The 20,745-nt window shown below is 31.5% G+C and overlaps 1 protein-coding gene across 1 annotated transcript in view; it reads left to right on the top strand.

Annotated features, from left to right (window-relative positions):
• The window catches only part of LOC121121660 (uncharacterized), an 80,023-nt gene extending 65,090 nt beyond the window's left edge, over nt 1-14,933 (top strand). Inside the window, exons 5-8 of the mRNA XM_040716626.2 lie at nt 2,400-2,513; nt 11,015-11,129; nt 13,108-13,353; nt 14,259-14,933. Coding sequence (XP_040572560.2) covers nt 2,400-2,513; nt 11,015-11,129; nt 13,108-13,353; nt 14,259-14,498 — 715 coding nt within the window. The 3' untranslated portion in view covers nt 14,499-14,933. The remainder of the gene's footprint in view (nt 1-2,399; nt 2,514-11,014; nt 11,130-13,107; nt 13,354-14,258) is intronic.
• The last annotated feature ends 5,812 nt before the right edge of the window (nt 14,934-20,745 follow it).

Here is a 20,745-nt window from a genome sequence, read left to right as displayed (position 1 = left end):
TAAGCTAATTTAACAAAGGAACAAGAGTTTAAGTATTGGGGAGAAAAACACAGATTTGAGAGGTTTTGTTTATTAACTAAATATTTTTTTTATTTTCAATATTAAAAAAACAAATATATAAATATATATAATAACTGTACGAAATTTGTAAACAAGCCTTTGTATACTTGGTCACTCAAAAACCCCCACCTTCAGCGTCAATCATAGACTTTACACGTCGCTGGAAGGCCTTGCAGGAGTTGATGACAAACTCCTCAGACATGTTGTCCCACGCAGTCATTATGGTGGACCAAAGTGAGTTCATCTTTGTTTGTGGAGTTTTGTTGGTTTTCCTCTCCCAAGTGCCTCCCACAGCAAAGTCAAGTGGGCTCAAATTTGAGGAGAAAGAGGTCCACAGCTCTTTACCCGTTTATCTAGAACCTTCGGTCCTTCATATTTTTTTTTTGCTAATAAATCCTACCCCATCCCTCATATGGACTTATGAGATACTTTTCTCTTTAGCCTTCCTACCGAAAGAACTCCCTTTCTTTTTTGTTACAACCCCCCAAAAAAAAAAAAAAATCAAAAAAAAATTCGGAGCCCTATCTTTACCTTTTATATAGAAAATAAAAAAATATAAATTTTTCAAGCGGTTATTTTTACTATATTTATGAAATGACGTTTTTTTAAATAAAAGTAAAGGTGTATTTTATTTTTTAAACCATTCAGACATAGGGTTTAAATATTTTGCTGAATTTGAACACCTCCTTCTATGTAAATGATATTTTTTAAAGAAAAAAACAAAAATGATTATAAAATCTCAAAAATTTGTACATATATTTTCTATGTATTACTTAACTATTAAGTATTAACATAAAAAAGGGATACCAGGAAAAAATTACCTAGGGGATTTTTTAACTGTTGTCCAAACAATAAAAAAAATGATAAAACCTCTTTTTGATTTTTTCAAATTAAATTAGAGATTTATGAGGCTCAAAATTTGTACATATATTTGCATGTTACTTTACTAAAATGTACTGTAAAATATTTATTAAAAATAAAAAAAATATCATTACAGGGTGCAAATTCAAAAATTAGAACATTTTAAAACCCGTTTTTACTTCTCCATATTGATATTTTATGCCATTTTTAAGGCAAACTTTTGAGGCAAAAGTTTGTTAGTACAACAATTTTCTACACATTTATGCAATATGTTACCCTCCATTCTGAATAAAAGCTTCAATACGGGGACGAACAGAAGCACAGCTGGCCTTGATGTAGTCCAGGACAAGTTGTTCCACTCCTCTTTCATTATAGCCTTAGGGCATCGACATTCCGATAAGAATTCTTTTTTACTTGCCTAAAACATGCATCAAAGAGCGAAGTCCGGGTGATTCATGTCGGAGGAGGACAAATTGCTAGAAGTCTGCGGATCAGAGGGCAGCCATGTTATCCTTGCAGAAATTCTGCACCTTCTTGAACGTGTGCGCCGTGTCTACGTTGCCCCTGGAGAACGTGCTCTTCAACCATGACAAGACATGGTACCTGAGGACCTTGTAGTAGACTTTCCCGTTGGCATTGAAGAAGTAGGGATACATTTTGCTGTCGTCGGACGGTACGGCGCTGAGGTCTATTAACTGAACTTGATGTTAAGTCCTGAAGTTCTCTCGACCTGAGCTCTTGATTCAGCCAAGAAGGGATATTTTCCATGTTCAGAACAGCATCCACTTGTGGACTTGTGCTCGGAGTAGATGGCACACCTTCTGACATTTTCCTTGTTGCTCGGGCATTTTTGATCGCCCAAAAACACACAAAACATCAATTTGTAGCTTTTTGTCCGCTCTTTTGAATGAGGCTAAGTACAAAATTGTTAGACTTTTAAAACTGGAGATAGACGGCCTCGAAGAGAAATCTAATTTTTGAGTCCTTCCTCTGTACAATACGTTCAAAATGTCTGGCCTCCCATCTTTGAAATTACTAAATATAACTTCAAATACTTTCATTGGAAACTTTATATCTTTCAAAAAAAAATAGTAATATGATTTTATTTAGATCGTTCTGAGCATTGTTCCCAAAAAAGTTCAAATAAGTTTAATATTTAATATTTCACAAGGTTTTACTAGCAATATAGAAAATATCCACCCCTAAAAGACAACAAGGTTTGTGAATGTCTCCTTATGAACCGAAATAATAATATCAAAAGTGGTTCTTTGTAAGGTGAGGGAGATACAAAAAGAGGCCCTATTAAGATGGCGATGTGTATAACATTCTTGAGATCATCGATCATGTTATGACCAACGACAAAATATTTATAATACTAACTTTATACTATGTAATATATTAATAATAATTAGGAGGATACTGAAATGTTTTCAAAATGACTCTGCCATGCCATTCTTACAGTTTGTTATTTTTTTCAGCACGATTTGGCAAGAGCTTATTCTTACAGGGATTGTACCATTTTCTACATTGATATATTACAATGCAAAAATATATGCAAAAATTAAGGAATCATCTGTTCATGAACATTATAGGTAAAGTATTGTTTCTGATTTTTATATTAATAATTAACCATTAACTTGTGTTGAAATTTATAATGCTATAACTTATTATGATTCCAAAAGTTTTTGTAGGAAAAATAGTAATCCAAATAAATGTCTCTCATATTTGTTTCAATCATAGCGAGTCTTATAAAATTACGATTTCTTGAAAAACTATAAAAAGGATTCCAACGATATTTCCTATCACAATTACAATTGTTAAAATCCAACTTATTAGTCCTTAACAATGTATCTAATTTTAAAGTACCCTGCAAATTTTTTTTTTTTTTAATTAAAGGCTATAATGATTGACTTTACAAAATATAGAATTAATAAAAGTAAAAAATATTATTACGTCAGAATATAATTTCTTTTTAAAGGAACGTAAAAGTGTTCTGATTAAACATAAAAAACAATATTAAATAAAAATCAAGGCAAGGTAAAAATCACCATTTTTTTCTTTTTCATATATATATACAGCCTAATTTTTTCTGAACATTTTCTAATCAATGCTAAGGTTTGGGCTCAAATTTATTGGATGCCTATGGACAATCAAAATTTTTAGCTATAGTTTAGAACAAGGATGTCCAACCTGTTAATTGGACATATTGCCACTTTAAATATTTTAAGGGTCTCAGAACCAGTTAAATGAAATTTCAAGAGAAATGGCTACATAAAACAAAAACATGAAATACAATCTTATTTCAACTTTACGCCAAATATGAAAAAAACTAAATCTAATTTTTGAAGACCAAACTGCTTCGAAAAAGGCAATCAGGCAACCCTTTTAGCTTCTCAGAATATACATTATGACGTCAAATATTTTTAATATTTTTACATTTCGGTAGGTCGATTTTAGAATTAGGTCATTTGCCTAGATAGTAAAATTTCGATGTGTTAATCAAAAAAATCTACTTTTTCCGTTTCCTTATGGACTCACCATTTGAGGAATATCAAAGGATTACGACGAGAGTCATCCTCAATCCCTACTATATTAAAAAACAACTCGATTCTCAAAACGTCTATTTTTAAAGACAAGAAGTTTAAAAAATAAATAACAACTCGATGCTAACTTTAGATCAGTTGTTCTCCAATCGGGGTACACTTACCAGGGGTACTGTCGACTATTCAAAAATATAATTTCGAGGAAAAACTGGAAAAACTTTTCGATATTTCTGCATGCACATGGACGCTACCAATCAGACCATGCCAAGATCAAGATCTTTACGTAAGAAGCAAAAAAGTAAATTGCATTATAAAAAATATGGTTTGTACCTACCCTCAGATCCCTCCCCTCAATCACTTTATCCTCTGTAATAGGTTGAGCAATAAAATCTTTATAGTTACCAAAAGCAGTACTGGTGAGTAGGAATACCGAACAGAAAAAGTGCCTTTGCAAAATTTGGTTCAAAATTTCTTATATAGCTATGTAAAATAAAATCCCAAACTACTTTCAACGGAGGGTAGTCAAAAAAAGCGTGTATAACAGTATTTTATATTCAACCATAATCTTTGGACGGTAATAATGATTTTATTATGTCAGTAGATATCTGAAACTGGGATGTACATTTTTCCCCTCAAAGAGTCATAATTATTTTATCCCACGAACGTTGAAGGTCCAAAGCTTAACTATAACTCTCAGAAGTTTTTTTGCATTAACAGATTCAGTAATTCTAAAGTCAAATTTTAAACATCACGGCACCAGGGGTAAGTTCGACAATCTACGCAGAGGGAAGATAACTCTTCCAGTATAGAAGACAAAGTTACTATTCAGAAATGGAGTGTTAGAAAGTCATCCCGAATTGCAATATTTTCCAACTCTACTGGAGCATCCAAATTCTCAAAAAAAAAGTTCCTTGTTAGAATGTTGGCGAATAATATTAGTGTCAAACGAAGGTATTTTAGTCCATATTATTCTAAGAGCAGCTGCCCATTCACTAGAGAAATTTATAATTAAATCATTTGATAGATCTGAACCGAAGAATAAAAATTTATCAACAGGAGACCAAGTAGTACCATTGTAATATTGGGTCTCCTATTGATAAATTATAAATGTAATTTTGCCACAATGTTTGTAAAAATCTTGATGTAAATTTTAGTAAAATTATTTGAGAAAAGAACAAGTCCTCCTCCTAATTGTTTGCCATACCTCTTTTGGGCATTAATATAGCTATGATCAAACAACAGCTACAACCATGTTTCTTCTTCCCTTAACACTTTTTCAGTTATATGCCTGTAACCACACATAATACTTTATAATAATTAATTTAGCATTATATAAATCAATTATTTTATATAAGTTGTAGCTACGCCATGTTTGACTCCACTTTTGAGACTGGGAGTTTAACTTTTGCAAATTGGCGAAGCAGGCCCGCATATATATTTTTTAAATGCATGCTCACGTGTAACTCGACAAATTTCAACTCTGCTACCGTTATTGCTTCGAAAATATTGTTTGTATAATGTGGATTTTTTGTATAATTTGCAAATAATCTAATTTAAAACTGTAATAACACATACACGTCTGTTGCCAAGGCTGTTTGTAGTTTCCGACACCGTCTAGAAGCTACAAATGAGTCAGAAGGATATCTACATATACAGTAAATGGGAATGTCTTTGTGTGAGTTCGGGATTATCCACCAAGCTAAAGAATGGATTTTACTGAAACTTTTCATGTAGCTTCTTCAGAGACGGCTCTGGTAATAATTTCTTGGCCTTCAAAGTCATGGCAGTCCTTAATCATCATTTTTTAAAGATGATCATCAATCAAAAAATAAAGACCGTAAAATTTAAAGAATTATTCTCGTACTTTTCTTAGCACACTTTCTTTTTAAAAGAGATTACATGGTTTAGAGAAGAAAAAAGAAGATGGAGTAAGACAAATGAGTTTTTGAACGTAACATTACTGTTCGGTAAATAGAAGTTCCATGATTGGTAATCCACTGTATATATTAAGGATATTTAATATTTCATTTGATTAAATTTTAATTCTTTAAGAAATTTGTCATTGAGAGTTTATAAAAAAAATCATTATAGAAATATGATATATTTTAGAATAAAAATATAGATTACAAAATAGCATTAATTAAAATCTTGGGGAACGCCGAGCCACAAACCTCTAGATTTGTTTTTAATTAAAATTTCATTCGTATATTTCTCGTATGTTCAATTTTGGAAAGTTTCTTCGAAATAAATTGATTTATCAAAAAGTTATGAAAGGTTTAATATTGCATTGAAATTTTTTATCAAGCACCATGTACAGAGGCGTAGACGATGAAGATGTTTCGGGGGGATACCTTAAATTTTGCACAAATACTAAATCATTATACTAATTTTGAGAAGGAGAGCAAAGAAATAGCCCTCCTTGCTCCTCCTTCTTCTGAAAGAATAATAAATATTCATTATATATTTGGGAAAGATCCATGTTATATTCGGACAATGTTATAATTTATTGCTTTAGAGAATGTCGTTCTTTAAAGAAAAGTAATAAAGAAAATAATAAAAAAAAAGTAAATATTCCTTTACGGACTGTTCAGCGTATCCGTAAGAAGCTAGAGGACACCTGGGATGTTGGTGCTACCATAAAGAGGGCACCCAAGGAGGAGGGCGCCCAGAGGAAGGTCAGGGACACCGACTTTGTCGACAAGGTGAAGAAGATGGTTGAAGATTACCCTACCAGGTCCATGAAGGTCATGGCGATGGTCGGAGACATGCCATGGGTGTGGCAACAGGACTCAACACCCTGCCATGTGTCCAAAATCTCCATGCAGTGGTTAACCGAGAACTGTTATGACGTAGTAACCAAGGATTTGTTGCCTCCTAACTCTCCCGACCTTAATCTTTTGGACTATTTTGTTTGGGGTTATGTCGAGAAAAATACCAACAGACATCCCCATAGCACCAAGGCCAGCCTGATGGACTCCATCAAGGAGGTATTCGGCAACATGGATAATAAGATGGTGAGAAGAGCCTGCAGCCGGTTCAGAGGCCGTTATTTATGCGAACGGTGATTATATCAAATGAATGGCTACTTTATACCTATATGCTCGTCATAGTTTTGATTTTCAATTAAAAAGTTGAACAATGTATATTTTGTGTTGTTTTTTGTAGAAAAATATTTTGGCGACAATTTGATCCCCGCTCCCTTTCTATGTATTTACCAGAATACCTCCTACTTCAGCCATACTTATTTGCATTTTTGAGTTTTTTTTAGGATATTTAATTTGCATGGAAAAATAGAAAATTTGTTATAGAATTATAAGCATAGGTCCTTGTTGGATCTAAGTAAAATTGAAGATGTATATCTGGGTCATTCCCTGCACATGTCCTCGTAAAATACTAAGTGATATTGGTTGCATTTTCTTCATCTTCTAGCAGCTTGCAGATAATCTAATGAAACGTCATATTTGATATTTTTTTACTACAGAAAATGAGCAAACTCCCAAAAATTTTTGATGAAACTCCAACAAATTGCTAAATGAATAAACAAACTTTACGCCTGGATTCAAAACTAATTGATGCTAAGAATGAAAAGTGATACTTTAATTCAAACAAAGTAATTTGTTCTTAAACTCCCTAATGATATCAACATTTTTACTTTTTTGATGGATTAGGGAAGTGAAAAGAAGGGTAACTAGAGAAAAATATCTTATTCTTTTCCTTTTAATAGTTAACTTTTATCAACAATGTGGTAATAAGATTGTATAACGATCTAATAACAAATTTATGATAAGTTTTAGGGATATATGTATAAATAATAAAAATTGGAGGATACATTTGTGATAGAATGTAAGGTTAAGTCCTTTTATTTGTTGGTCTCATTATGGTCTCTTATTCTTATAAGATTTGTTTGTTTAGCCGAGCAAAATGGCTGACATTAAAAATAATGACGTCATTTGAAAACGTTCTTTAGGCAGGAGTTACTCCGTTATCTAACCTTCAACAAGGACTTATACTTATAACTGCTTCACCAACTCTCTATATTATTCTCCATCATCCATGAACTCGAGCACTTTACGGGTTGAGGACTCAAAAATTTGAAAATTTTAAAAGCCGTTTTCAAATCTACATATTTTTATTTTGTGCCATTTTTATTGCAAACTTTTGTAACAAAAGTTGAAAATTGAACCATTTTTTTACACTTTTTATTCAATATGTCCCCATTCATTCTGAATGATGGCTTCAATACAGGGACGAACAAAAGCACTGCTGGAGTTGTTGAAGTCCAATGACAAGTTGTTCCACTCCTCTGTGATCATGACCTTCAGGGCATCGGCATTCAGGTGAAGAGTCTTGTTCGTCTTTCCCTCCAAGACGCACAAAATAGCGAAGTCCAGAGGGTTCACATTGGGTGAATACGAAGGCAAGAAATATGCCGGCCAGAAGGAGCCATGTTCTCCCTGCAGAAATATCGCATCTTCTTGGATATCTGTGTCGAAGTGTTATCTTGGGTAAACACATAGGTTTCCCTAAGGAACATGCTCTTCTACCATGGCTAGACAAGATACCTGAGAACCTTGTAGTAGATAGCCGTGATAACTTTCTCGTTGGTCTTGAAAAAGTAGGGAAGCATCTGACGCCACGACTCAAGGACCATTATCGGAGCTGGATATTTTGTCTTGAAGTTTCCCTCGATCTGATATCTTGATTCAGCCAAGCAGCAATCTATTCTCCTGTTCAGAACAGCGACACTATTCTAAACAGGAGAACGAACCAATCAAATTTTTTAGGGTCTGTCACAGTGGATTATCTGTGAAGATCTTCTTTTCGGAGATCTACTTGTGCGCATAGGAGGTCGCACACCCTCTACCGTTTTGTTTGTTGCTCTAACATTTTTTGTCGCACAAAAACAAAACAAATGTCATATTGTAGCTTTTTGGCAGTTCTTTTGAATGATGCCAAGTACAAAATAGTCAGACTATTAAAAATAAAACTAGACAGCTCGAAGAGGATTCTAATTTTTTGAATCTTCACACTGTATACATAGATCTCCCTCATAAATAATTAAAAAAATCTGATAAGAGCTCTGGAAAATGAGCAACCCTGTTCCTGTTCCAACTGAAACAATTTGAGGGTGATATTTTGCAGAATTATAGTTATACATCTATTCAAGTTTACTTTACAAATCTAAATGTTCTTTTATACAATATTTTACATTAGAAGAATTAAGCATTTTTTTAAATTTATTCAATGATTCTTAATGTACCTATTATTCAAAATTTATTTCATCCAAATTAATATTAATTCAAACTTTTTTGAACATTTTAAGTGATCCTTAATAATTAATTATTTAATAAGTTTAATTTATCTTAATAAGTTTTCTTAGGAAGAATATTAAACTTAATTCAATCAGTATAATCTCCTTCCTTAAAAAAATTAATATAAATTATGACATAATAATATTGACAAATTTAAATCTTTTTGAGTGCTTTCTATTTAATAGTTTAATGTAATCCATATAAAGAGGGATTCATTCATCTTTACGTTTGCAAGAAAAAAAAAAGTGTTATTGTGACTTTACTTCGTAAATGATTTTTTCTTTAAATTTCCCCAAAAATCAAAATTATAACGTAAATTTGACATTTAATCTATAAAATCGCGGTTAGCTTGCCCAACACTTTCGCAGCGTCCCTGTAAACGTTTCACTGTCATCTTGACCATCCCACTGGATAAATATCGGAATGCCATTCATATCCCAGCTCTAAGGGATATTATAGTGCTGTGGGGAATTTCATTGGAAACCACGTTCAACATTACCCCAGAAAAATAGTTTAAGGGGCTCAATTCCGGTGAGTTAAGAGTCTAAAAACTAAGTAGGAACTACTTCACATTTTCAGAATGAAAAAATTGAGTGTTCTTTTCCTGGTGTGATAGGGTATTCTGTCTAGCTATTCTTTCATGACGCTGCAGATCCAGGAGAAGACTTGGTTTGGAGAAAACTGATGTAGACCTTGGCGTTAAAATTTGGGCCCTGCTTAAAGATGTAGGATATCATAAGGTAACCTTAATACAAAGCACGGAATGCATTTCGTTTTAATTCCTAAAGATGTGTAGAAATTGGACACAAGAATCTTTCCTTTATGACGTCTTCATGGATATGCACTAACGACCTTATCATAAATATACCAGAGTTATCTAGGAGTTTTAACATGAAATGTTTATAAAATGAGAAATAATTAAATCTCTGCAAGATTTTATTAATATGACTACATTGATAATTCTTAGATCAAATTATGTTTATGATAGATATCAAGAATCAATATATACAGGGAGTGGGGATCAAATTGTCGCCAAAATATTTTTCTACAAAATACAACACAAAATATACATTTTTTAACTTTTTTATTGAAAATCAAAACTATGACGAGTATATAGGTATAGAGTAGCCATTCATTCGATATAATCGCCGTTGACATAAATAATGGCCTCAATACGGCCTCTGAACCGGCCGCAGGCTCTTCTGACCATCTCATTGTCCATGTTGCCGAATACCTCCTTGATGGAGTCCATCAGGCTGGCCTTGGTGCTATGGGGATGTCTGTTGGTATGTTTCTCGACAAAGCCCCAGGCAAAATAGTCCAAAGGATTAAGGTCTGGAGAGTTAGGAGGCCATAAATCCTTGGTTACGACGTCATAACAGTTCTCGGTTAACCACTGCATGGATATTTTGGACACATGGCAGGGTGTTGAGTCCTGTTGCCACCCCCAGGGCCTGTCTCCGGCCTTCATGGACCTGGTAGGGTCATCCTCAAGCATCTTTTTCACCTTGTCGACAAAGTCAGTGTTCCTGACCTTCCTGTCGGCGCCCTCCTCCTTGGGTGCCCTCTTTATGGTGGTATCAACATCCCAGGTGTCCGCTAGCTTCTTACAGATACGCTGCACAGTCCGTAAATTCACTCTTAAGGTTGAAGCAATCGTTCAATTGGAGATTTCACCTCCGTTATTAACCAATGCCATGACTACGGCGGACCTCGAAAGCTCCTCGTTCCACTTATAGCTCTTTATCTCCTCATATGATGACGGCATGATGCTAACTGAACTACGTATCGTCAGCTGACAAGAATAGCTTTCCTATTTGGTTACCGGTTTTTTATTTGATAATGTCGTCTTCAGGTTATCAAGGTTTAAAGTAGGCGATAATTTGATCCCCGCTCCCTGTACAGTGAACCCTGTGATTCTTTTCATATATTTATACAATCCTTGCTTTTTTTTAAGAAGTTGATTCTTTTTTTAAAGACCAATAACAGGATCCCATATTAAGAATCGATACACCCTGGATTATATAAAATAAAAATAAATTAAGGGCCTTTCTATCCACATCGGTTAATATAAAAGTTAATGGAGCAAATAGGAGTAAATTCACATTAAACGGTAAGTATAAATGTAATAAGCAAAATACAAAAAAAAACAAGATAAATTCATAAAATTAACATAATTGAGTATTGTTTAACGACTTTGAAGTAAGGAGTAAATCTATTTAATATTTTATGTAACAGGTACGTAGGAGGTCATCGCAAAAAGCATGTCATGATTGAAATGCACTCCCATATGTTAACAATGGAATATAATGCAGAATTAAGCGAAAGAGACGATATACGCAACATAAATAAGGTAAAAACATATTGTACTATAGGCATGAGATTGGAGCGAGACATAGGGTACTAATGAATTAAGACCCTTATTAACATGAACAACCTCTTATATGATTATTTTTTTTTTTTTTTTTTTTTTTTTTGGGGGGTATAAAATGGATGACTCCTAAAGAAAGGAGAACCTTCTCAGGGGTGTCCGCAGGAGGTCGGCTGGAGGGGCTGTAGAACTCCCCTCCCCTACCCAAATTAAGGAATTTTAGCTTTTACTGGAAAATTTAATATTTGATTTTTTCCCCCCAATATTGACTATTTGAAATTTAGCTTTATTGTTCAATTTTTTTTCCAAAAAAATTACTTTTCTGTGAATAAGCTTTAGATTTTGAAATTTTTATAAAAAAAGTTTGTAAGCAACTTGGGATTTCAGAATTTTTTTTTCACTAAATTTAATTTTTTGTAACCAGCTATGAATTTGGTAAGTTTTGTGTAAAAAGTATTAGATTTTACAAAAAAGCTTAAACTCTTTTTAGAACAGTATAGTATAATAGTATATTTTGCAATTTTTTCTCCAAAAAGTTTGAGTTTTAATTATTTAATTTCTTTTGAAATATTAGAGTTTTTGTAAACAGCTACGGATTTTTGAATTTTTTTCCCAAAAATTGGATATTTGAAAATTTATGCTAAATTTTTTTCAAAAAAAAATTCATAAACAAGCTAACAAATAAAATCCTCTATATGCCCATGCTTCCACATTTTAATAAGCAATAGGGTAAGGAAGAGATTCTCTGCTATTTTTAGTCATGTACCACTTGTAAAATATTCACTTAACAAAAGTACCCCCTAACCAGCAAAAATGATTTTTAGCTTCAGTGACTGGGCGTCTGCAGGATTCTATTTTTAAGACATAAATCAATAAATTAAATTTTTGGAAAAAAAAAGTAAAAAAATAGATGTTTTTTTTTAAATATTACATTTTTAGGGAAAAAAAAATCCTGTATTTTGGGGCTGGGCTATAGGGGCTACAGCCTACTCCCTGCGGACGTCCTTTAGTATTTTACCACTTGTAAAATATTTTTTCAAAATCTCAAGTATGCCTTGGAGTGCCTCCAAGTACCCCAAGAGGTACGCGTACCCCATTCGAGAAACACTGGTATAAGGAATATAATATAATAACATTGAAATGTATATATATTTTTACACACTTTTTTAAAGATTCACAAAAAATTAGCAGGAACTCTTCTTTCAAGTACAGATCTTAACAGTTACTATCTTTTAGAGAATGAACAAATATTTTTTTTTTCTAAGCACTATACTTTGTTTTTTTCCCCTACAAAAATCCCATGTATAAGTGAACAATACGGGATTTCCATTATATTTCGTCTAATGCAACATACCCATTGTTGAACTACGTAAAAAATATTTTAAAATTGTATATACACAGTTAAAATTACATTTCTGTAAAATGATTTTAAAATCCGCCAATCGGTTAGCAAGATATGGCCCTTTAAAAATCTCACATATTGTAAAACTTTAATCACTGATTTTAAAGGTCATACTTGTGAAAATAGTATGATCTTGGTATCAAAATTATATGTTTTTCGAGGTGATGAGCTTGAATTTGATGGTGTAATCAGTTTAAAATTAAGGGAAAGCAATGATTTTCAATGTTTTGAGAGGCATATCTTTGGAGTGCAATTTGTGTATGAAGGATTGCAAGAATTTTTTTTTTATTTCTTCACGAATTCTATATTCCACTCAAAATAATTTATTTGCATTAATCTTGTTAACCGATTGGCCGATTTTAAAATTATTTTTTAGGCTATCATATTTAATAATATTCAATCTAAAAGTGAAGTTGAAATAAATTTTCATTGTAGTGGGTATAAAATGGCTTGAAAATTTGTTGAAATATAATGGAACTACCCAATACCTATACCTACATACTCGTACTTTCATGATTAATGATGTTATAATCTATCACATCGTTTTATTTATGTCAGACTGAAGGAACGATTCGTATTGATGGAGATGAGCCAACAGATGAAAGATCCACTTTCATTACCCATAACCGAGGGGTAATTCAAGGTAATAACAATTTTAATCGATCTTCAACACCAAAATACACAGCCACGAGTGGACAGAAAAAGTTACGAAAACGCCATGAAAAGTCCGTTTTCATATTGATTCTGATTGTATTTGTATTTATCGTCTGTCATTCCTTTCGTCTTGGAGTCCAGGTGTATCAGGTAATTTAGGCTATTTTGTATATCTACTATTGATGGGGTTATTCCAATGATATTCTTGTAAAAATTCCTGATGTTAATTCTTTAATATTTCAAAAAAACCATTTTGCAAACAAAGTTGTTCACAGGATTATATTTGACATGGTTGTGGGCTGCTTTAAATTATTATTTTTTAAATTTGAAAATTAAAAAATTAAAATTACATTAAATTTTTCGATAATTTTTTTGTATAAATAAACAACTATTCAGTAAAGATTAACTTTTTTGAAAAAAAAAAAAATCTAAATCTAAAGCTATTCACAAGAAATTACATTTTTTGGAAAAAAAAATTCCAAAATCCACAGCTATTTTCAAAATTCAAAATTCTGCATTTAAAATTTTTAATGAAAAATGTATATATCAAAGACCAATAATCTTTGTTGAAATTTGTATTTGGACATTTAAAAAAGTATAGGCACAATATATTCGGGACCTACTTTATTCTGATATTTATTTAAAGAAAAGAGGCACTCATATATGCCAGAAATTTTGAATGCTATGATCTATTTATGAGCTGTTCAAAAATGATTAATGAAACACATGTAACTTAATTTGACGTTATGTTACTGATATTCATAATTATGAAATACACATCAGCTCATCAATAGTTCATCTATATAATGTTCTTGACCGAATCTTAAATGAGACTGGTCAATAAAGATTTTTTCTTTGAAACCGATCTAGAAAAAATTAGTCTTTGGACCAATCTTGAGCCAACTTATTAAAAGGAGCAAAATAGTTCGTTCCACAAAAAAAAAAATAATAAAAAAAAAAAAGTTAACACCGGTCTAAGATTTTCTGACCGAAATCCATTTATTTTACTTATATAATGATTCACAAATAAAGTCCTATTTTTTACTCTTCCTCAGACATTTTACTCATCTCACAACATCAAGGACCATTTTATGTACTGCAACAATCAAGGGAAACTTCACATGCCAATGATATTTTTGGTTCTCACGTCTTTCAATAATTTATTTTTGATAATCAATTCATCGGTCAACTTTATCATCTACTGTGCAGTGAGAAAGTCTTTTCGGAAATCCTTTTATAAATTGGTCAAAATACCAACTCAATGTTTCGATAAACGCCATTTTAACAATGAATAAAAATATTATTTTTTCCCCAGCTATTTGTAGGATGTTATATAGAAGAGTTATTTTTGTTAAGTAGAATTGTTGTTGAAGTACTTGTATTAAAAATTTAAACAAATAAACACATATATAGTTGTCTTTAAAAAAACAAAAATGAGAAAGCTAATTTATAAGATTGTATAAAATATGACTTCGAAAGTGTGCAAGACTTTTGTACTGTCCCCCTGATCAAGATTTTTACAACTCTATAAATCCTAATTAATGCTGGAGTGGACCCTGGTACGTAACTTTAGGATACATCAGTATCTCTATTGGAATAGAAAAATAATGCATTCAACATCAGAGTTATTTTTTTTTTCAATTATAAGACAAAATGTATTTTTATCTTTACAAATAGGAATGCCAAAATTGGCTTAATTACTGTGCAAATAAAAACCACATCTTTCAAAAGTTAAAGTTGTCATACTTTTATTGAAATACCTCCTATAAGACTTAAGGGACATTCTATTTCCACTATTCACACTTTTTAGAAATTTTTGACATGGTAATTACTATTATGAATTATGAATATTTAAATGTTAGAGTGGATAGAAAGGAAGAATGCATATTGTCTTTAATAAAAAGATGGAATTTACAGTTATAGAGATTATTACCCTTTCAGTTACAGGCCTAAATAAAGGCGAATTCCTACAAATTCAGCTCTAATTTTTTGTACACATACAATATGAATAGTTGAATTTCCTTCACAAAAATTTGAAGCTTGGCTGGGACGCCAATTTTTACATATTGCAATATTTTTATCATATTTCATATTATCCCATTTTCATAAAATATGAGTCTTGAAAGTATTTTAATGCAAAAAAAAAGGTACATTCTAAATAAAGTTGTGGCTAACTCAATATTCAAGCAATATTAAAAGGTCTTTCATAGAAGGCCAAATTTTCAGCGACTCCCAAATATGGCCTCGGTCCTCTACAAGTCTAAAATTTTACACATGTTGTTTCTTTGATGGGATATACATACTATACGGTGATAATGATGGCAGAAGGGTATCTATATATACTTGATATGAAATACCCCTTCAGTGTTTTAAATATATTAGTTATAAATACCTTTTGGGTCCTAGTGTCATCGGGGTACGACCCCAGTGGGCAAGAATTATTCAATAAGCAGAAACAGACAGATTTTCTTCTGGAATAAGTTTTCAACTGGATAGTTCCTTGTATTATGAGTATAGGATGATTTGAATTTTGGATCTGTTAAAAATACAAAATCAAATTAATCCTTATTTCAAATATCAACCAAAAATCTAACTAATTTGGTATAATTTGAAAAATAAATCTAAGCTCTTTTAAATGAATTACTATTTGACTAAAATAGGGAATTGCTGCAAAAAGATTTACTTCAGATACTTCAGGAACAGCCAAGGCAATTCAACTTCCACAACTTATTAGTACGTCCTTACATTAAATGCAGGGCCCGTTTTAACGTGAGTGGAGCATGGGGCAAGATTTAAAAAATCCTTTTTTTTTCAATAAAAATTCTTAATCCCTAGAACCTTTGGTTGTCTCTCCAAATTTTCAAGAAGTTCGATCGATGTCCATCAGGCCTCAGTTATATAATTTGTTTTCCCGGATATTTTCCTCAAAAGATTTCCCCCCGATTTTTAATCAATTTTGAAAAATAGAGTAAAACGCATTCCCATCTATTATAAAATAAAAAATTGCTTTTCATATACTTTTGTAGACATGCTATCTTCGATTTTGCAGAACTCATCATCAATGATTTACTAACCAGGATGCCATAACAAGTAAGTTTTATATTCATTAGGATGCTCGTCAAATGGATTCATTGTCTCTAACCCTTTTCCTTCTTTCCATAAACTACATTGCCGAATAAATCAATATGGGGGTGAGTATTGAATGCCTCAAAATTGAAGGAAAAAACTCTATTGACGTTTGTATGCTGATGACCTGTCATGGTTCCATACAACTTCCAAGGAAAGACTGGTACATTCCTTCAATATATCCTTGGAGTTAATCAGTAGATTCAAAAAGATTTCTGGATTTCTATCGAGGTCTATGAAACTAAAGGATTATGAAAACGCTCCATAAAAGCACAGCATTATCTAAAAATACTCCCATTCAGCCTTTCTTCTACCCAATATACTATATTTAGTAGTTAAAAATAATTTAGTTATAAAATAGAGAATAATGAATCATTTTTGATGACAACTAAATATGATCAAATTAACTTGATTAAAATAAAAAAAAATCATGTTATTTATTTTACTTTTTCTTAGAGGCTATATTGAAAATTCCCAACACCACAAAAGAATGTCAAAAAATGATATGGTTAACACCTAATAAGAATTTTTTTTTAGTCCAATCAAGTTAATACAGTTTTGATATGTATCTGAAAAAAGAAAAAAACGATATTTTGCGTAGATAATTGTCCTCAAGGTCAAAAACTTATACAACTATACATAGTAAGTTGGCTGGATATGGGTATATTGATATAATCTTCATATTCTAAAATACTATCTCTTTTTCTATAAAAATTGTCAGAAAACATACAAGACTTGAAAAAATTGTATGAGTCATACACATCCATAGATATAATTCATGAAAATGTGGCGAAGAAACATTTTTTTCAACAATACAGAGGATCCGAGCTGCCTAGAAAGTCTGGCTATACATAAATCCATTTTGAATGTTCATGGCCTTCCAAAATACCCTGATTCGATATTTGTGAAAAGTAAATTTTGTTTTCCACTTTTTAGGGCTACTAAGAAACACATTCGCCAATTTTTAGATTTTTAGAGTAATGTTAATGTGATATTTGAAAATTTTAGAAAACTTTTAAATCTCTCGGAATCTTTGGATAAAAAAATAGAGAGATCCTTACCATATATTTATGACGACAAAAAAATTACTGGAGGTCTTATTTTTTATAATGCTCCATGTTAAGACTGTGGAAAAACTTTTAACTCCTCTAAACACGCTACCGTCGATTGTTCCACTGTTCCAATTCTAAAACTATATATTTCCTGAAACGTAAAGGGACTAGATATCAAAGAATCAAAATTCACAAAGGCACTGTTTTTTTTTTGGGCTTTCAAAACGAAAGCGATCCCTGGGGAAGATGAAGGCATTACAATTAGTGTTATTTTATTCCAAAACTCTTTTTGCACCCAAAATTACTAATTATGAACCCTTAGCTAGGGAAAAGATGAGAGCTGTTATCATCTCAGCTATTGCAGGGTATGCTGTCTTCTCTTCGATGGTTCAGGCAGCTCTGGATCTGAATGGAAATATGGAGATGATGCTATTAGGTATTACCCCTCGATGTCTGCAAAATATTAAGACACTTTAAAATGGATTGTAAGATCTTATAAGGCTTTAAAAAAACAAAAAAAAACAGTCTTACTATTTAAAATTGTTTGTACTTTTAATGGTGGATAACTTCTTATATTTTATTCTTATTTGCTCCTGTTTTTGTTTTCGTTGAATGCATGTATGAGTGTTCTCAATTCTGTATGTTGAAGGATTTTATTTAGTTTTTTTTTATCAGTAATATGTGTATAATGATTTGTTTGCTCTTTTTACGTGATCGTTTTTTCTTTATTTATTTCCAATGTAATTTGTACATATAAAATGAAAACCTAAAAAAAAAAAAGATTTTTGGAATTTAAAAAAAATTTATATTACTAAAAAATGGAGTTATTCTTTTGTGAATAGTTGGTTTATTGGCTCATTTAATGTATAGATTAAATAGAAGTTCTTGAACTGCTATTGGAAAAATGTAATCCATGACTGGAGTAAATTCTGGGCGATGAAAATCAAATCATTTTCCAAAGTTACTAGTCAATGTTTTCAAGAGTGGACTTTCGTAGGCCCTTTTTAACTGCTCAAACTCTTCATTGGAGGGAGATGGGATCAGTTTGGGCCTCGATGTTGGAGCAAGTCCCACCACTTCTAGGGTTCAATGAATCTAAGAATTTCATTGAATAAATGAGTTCCTTTGTGGTTGCCACATCACTTCGTTTGGACAGTTTTAGGTTCTCAGAAGTGTTCGTATCAGGAGCTGTATCTCGAGTTAAACGCTTTGACGCTTAATTACGTCAATAAAAGGAACCTTAATGCTCCATAATCCTCCAACACAAATGTAAATCACCTTGGGGCGCTTGACGAATGGGGATGTCGATCAGATTTTGAAGTACATCATAGTTTGGTGTTAGTTTGTTTTATATTTATTTATATTGTGTTTTGTTCCATAAGCTGATTTAAACATAAATGTAATGGATGGAGACTCCCGGTAAGGGATGGGTAAGGATATAAAAATAGGATAGTCCACATGAGTTTAAATCAATAGAAAAAGTTATCTTGGGATGTTTGATCGACGATATATGTGGTGACTGATGATTTAAAACCAAAATAAGCTGGAAGGATTTCATCTCAAAATAATGCGAGGAAAGTTAATGACCTAAAATAATAGAAAATTATTTATAAAACCCCTAAAAAAAAATAATAAAAATATGCCATCACTCATAACTAACCAATTTATGTAAAATAATAATTTCAAAATTTCATTTCAAAATGAAATTTAAATAAAGTATTTAATCTTATTATTATACGTAATAACCAATAACCTGAACATATTTATGAAAATATATATAACGATTATTCATTAATTTACAGCATGTTGGTTTTAACGTTTAAACTGGAATTATTTATAGAATTATAATGATACATTTCATATATATAGAGTTAGGTGAAAATTAAATCACTTTTTCAGAAAAAGTAAAAAATTGAGGGTTCAAATGTGTTCCCTCCGAAAAAAAAATACGATTAACATAGTGAAAAAAAACTTCTATGAATATTTAAAAATAGCTCAGTGTCCCTTAATTTTTGAAAATTTATATATTTTGGAAAAAAACTTGATTTCGTTTTAATATCATCCGTATGCCATACATTACAGTTGGTTAGAAAGAGTACGACATTTAGTGAAATTAAATTTGTATCAAAATTTGTTATAAATGTTTATGATAAATCATTTTTTATGTGTCGAAAAAAATGATCAAAATATTTTAATGAAATGTAGCCTTTTTGCTTATCTGTATGTTCATCAGCGTATCACCGTCAATATGACGCTACTGATATCTTTAAAATTGGTCTATTTGTTTTTTTCATTTAGATTAACAAATAAAGTGCCAAATTTGATGACTTTTTATTTTAAGAAAAACATATATAGGTATATAGCCAAGTTTTATAAAATAAATTAAAAAGTGTGCTATTAAAAAATATTGCATTGGTAATTTAGTAAGAACTAATTTAAAAGAAAATGAGAGTTCTATAGATCTTCCCGAATAAAATAGGAATTGAACTATTTATTACCTCATTAAACGATGAAAACACATAAAACACATCCTCTCCCAATCCATCGGGTACAAATACTTCAGTGTCTATCTAAGTATCCTTGACATACTTAGATATTAACTTGGATGAAAAAAAAGTTATGAATACTTTTTGTAAAAATTAACTGGAACTCCTTCAACTGTGGATTGAAAGTCTGGCCATAACAAGGATAAATGCCTTTATCTTTGATTAAGAATATTATTATATTATATATTTTTTTGGATTTTAGAGCCTTGAGTAAACTCACCCAATTTCATATCCTTTAATCTAAATGAAGCGCCATAATCTAATACTTTCTTTATTTCTTTCTTTTCAAACAGTATCCGATATCCTAAAAGGATTGATGGTATCTAAAGTATGTGTTCTTTCAAAAGATACTTATACTCTTTTTAGGCTCTTAATAAAAACACTCAAGATTTTTGAAGGCTATATCTAAAAGAGCAAATATCACTATGAGAAGAATTGGAGAAATGAAAAATAATCTTCTTCTTAGATTTGATACGTTTAAAATACCCCTCCTTTAGAATCCATTTAGGGAGCCGAAATGGTTGTGGGTATTAGATATTTTTAATTTCAATTTCAATGATCATATGATCCATGGACGGTTCAGGACAGTACTGAGCTCTTTTAATAAGAGAAAATGATACTGGAGAGAGTAGAGCAAGATCAATTCTAGAGGACAGATCCCTATTCTCCAATATATACTATCAATTGTATTCCAAACACTCAATTGGATTGAGCTGCAGTATCAACTTTTAAAGTCCATTTACATAGTTTTTTCTAAAGTCAAGATGGGTATTAAGATCACCAATGAATAAAAATCGTAGAAATATGGAGAAAATAAT

Source organism: Lepeophtheirus salmonis, chromosome 7 (genome assembly GCF_016086655.4).
Source record: "Lepeophtheirus salmonis chromosome 7, UVic_Lsal_1.4, whole genome shotgun sequence".
In the NCBI taxonomy this organism is placed as follows: Eukaryota; Metazoa; Arthropoda; class Copepoda; order Siphonostomatoida; family Caligidae; genus Lepeophtheirus; species Lepeophtheirus salmonis.
The sequence above is the reverse complement of the archived record's forward strand: the minus strand, read 5'-3'. Positions and strand labels throughout refer to the sequence as shown.